The sequence below is a fragment of the Halyomorpha halys genome, unplaced genomic scaffold (genome assembly GCF_000696795.3).
Source record: "Halyomorpha halys isolate HHAL.00 unplaced genomic scaffold, Hhal_1.1 Scaffold1096.1, whole genome shotgun sequence".
NCBI classification, from domain to species: domain Eukaryota; kingdom Metazoa; phylum Arthropoda; class Insecta; order Hemiptera; family Pentatomidae; genus Halyomorpha; species Halyomorpha halys.
The window spans coordinates 558,768-561,668 of NW_027110100.1; the positions used below are offsets into that span (position 1 = coordinate 558,768).

Below are 2,901 nucleotides of genomic sequence, written 5' to 3' on the forward strand. Positions count from 1 at the left end.
TTCTGGAATCATCATAAAATAATAATTATTTTAGATTTTTATTACTGTTTCTTGGCTTCTATTCGTATAATTTTAAAACTAGTTACTTTGATTAGCGGGTAACTCATATTCATATAACCAATATTCTGCTTTTGATTAATTAAAATTTCTGTAATAAATGGATGTATGTGTTTCATTTAGAATTATTAAGGCACTGAATCTCAAAACTTTCGAAAACACTTTACACTCACCTCCATTGCAATTTTCCTAATGGAATTCATTCTTTGCTTTTTTTTTTTTTTTTGTCCCTTTATCCTTTTTAGATCGTAGAATATGCTTTCATTTATTATGTCGTTACCGCTAAGTTTAAACAAACAATTATGTGAAAAATTATTATTTTGGGACAATTACTTAATCTAGTTTCGGATATCAAAGTTATGGAAATTAATATTTTAAAGGTCGTATTTAAAAGTAGTTATTCAATTTCAATTTTCAAAATTTTTTACTTCAAATAATGAAGATATTTACCTTTTTTTCTGTTTGATAATTTCAGCCTCCGGTTAATTATTTATAAATTTAATTATTATCTGGCCAAGGTATTTCCTTCATTGTTTAAATTATGTTTCTCATTTTTTTGGTATTAAATCGAACCACATTTTTGTCATATATAATTTAATGGTATACATACATAACGATAATTAGGTTTTTGGTTTACTTAACTTTGGAATTTCTCACAAAATAATTACAAAATTTCATTTTTTTTTTTTTAAATTAAATAATATTTTCAATATTTATCCGATATAGTATATTTTTAATTGGGATAAAACATACATAATATAAAATAATCAACTTATATCCTTCTCTGAATTCTTCCTTCTTAAAGCGGTTGAAGTCTAACGGCTACAAACGTAGTGGACATTTCTTTTTAGCGTCGCGAATTCGACATTTTTTCAGTTTAAAAATGTCAGACAATGGTTTTATTAAAATATTCTATTAAAAATAATCCAGAACAGCTTCGGCTAACATTGTCTATATCTTCGTAAAAAAAACATTTTATAGGTTATCAATTATTAATAGATTTATTTCTCACCGTATCAGTAAACTAATGTTGTTACTATACGATATTTTTAACAAATTTAAAATAAGGAAATAATCATGGGAGGTATATGTATGCATAAGTAAGTGAATAAAATGTAAAATGTTTTTTTAAACAAAAACAAATTAAATAACGGGATAACTTTTTTTTTCTTTTTATCAATCGTCCTCAGTGATAACAGGAACTAATCGAAGGTGAGAAATGTTGAAAAAAATGACTGTGGAGTACTGCCAATTAACATCTGGTCCTCACCGGCAAGTTTGACAGCAAGTGCTCCGTCAGAGTCTACCGTCCAACCTAACGCGGAACCACAATAATCATGTTTAATGACTATGAATCACAAATTTCTATAGTGCTGAAGACATTTTAACTCTACATTAAATAAAGAAATACAAAGCGACAGTGGGATGCCGATGTCTTCGATTAATTAATTAATTTCTGAAGTTTATTTTATGAAATTAAAAGTAATGTATCAGCAACGGATACTATGCAATGTACATTAAAAAAAATCAACCCCCAAGAAATGATATAGATAATTAAATAAAATGAAAAAGATAAAGTTAATATGACATATATTCAAATTATCATTTAATAATGCTTCTCATGATGTAAATAAGTAATTTGAACCATAAAAATAAAACATGTAACTATTGGAAGGTTACGATATGATCCTCATTCCGATGGAGCAAAGAAGATGGACTGGAAGGGTTGGAGCCAATAAAAAAGATTGCTGGAGGGGATACCTTGGGGTAGATGTCCTGCTGGCACATGATGGCGGGGACATCCTGCTCCCAGCAGTTCTCCTCCATGCCGAAGAGTTGGTCCTGTTGGTGAGGTACCTCAGGCTCGCGTACCCATCCGACTCGGGTAGCGCACTGCCTCTACTCTCATCCCCTCCACCTAACCGCCCTTGTATAATTAACGTGGGGGGCCGGTATTGCGCTCTCTCGGTGCCCCCTCCCGTGACCCGCGCATTTGCGCCCTCGGACCTCCGGACCCCCCATTAAAACACCTGCAACGGACCGCCCCCGCCCCCTCCTCGGGAATTGGGCGAAAACGCTGCCGTGGCCACCCTAAGGCTTCCTCGGAGTCTAAAGAGTTTGATGACTCAGGATTGGATCGAGGGTGAAGAGCCGGTTAGGCCGATGAGAAGAATTTCTCACTTTCATTCCACCATGAAGTCGTGAAAGCAAACATAAAACAGTAAAAATCATTAATATAATAATAGGATAAATGAAAAAATAAAATAAATGTTTTGATTATTTTCTCCTTAATTTACCTTGTTATTAGCCAATAATAACAGAATTATTAGAAAAAAATTCAAATAAAAAGAACTACATTTAGATTTTTTTTAAAAGATATTTAAATAGCTAACTAATTCAAATAACTTTTAATTTAAAGTGATATAATCTGTGATTGGCTAATCCGAACAATTCGTGGGTAGAAATTTTTAATAATATTCACTTTTATTCAAGTCAGCTACCTCAGAATTCTCATATAAAGTTTTTTAAGCACATTGCACATTAATAATAATAAGATTTTGTATTCATATTATTGTTTCACATTGTACGACAAATATATAAAATTATAATTAAATATTGTAGCAGTGTACTGTTATATTATATTGTTGACTAGAGATTAATATGATGCTGGGTATCCGTTAGGTGCCCTCCTAGTTGGCATAAAAAAAATTATATTAGGTTGTGATTCAAAAACTGATAATTCAAATATTATTAATACTAGTTTGTTGTAAGTAGACTGTTTTAATTTTTACTTCTAATCAGGTTAAATAAATCAGACAATCCCATAATAATATGGGAATATTA

At 31.0% G+C, this 2,901-nt stretch overlaps 1 protein-coding gene across 4 annotated transcripts in view; it reads right to left on the reverse strand.

The window, feature by feature from the left end:
• The window catches only part of LOC106688273 (homeobox protein caupolican), a 225,909-nt gene extending 223,972 nt beyond the window's left edge, over positions 1-1,937 (reverse strand). For all 4 annotated transcript variants that reach the window (XM_067048177.1, XM_067048176.1, XM_014432665.3 and 1 more), the window contains exon 1: positions 1,819-1,937. In XM_067048177.1, coding sequence (XP_066904278.1) covers positions 1,819-1,884 — 66 coding nt within the window. In that variant the 5' untranslated portion in view covers positions 1,885-1,937. The remainder of the gene's footprint in view (positions 1-1,818) is intronic.
• Between the last annotated feature and the right edge of the window lie 964 nt (positions 1,938-2,901).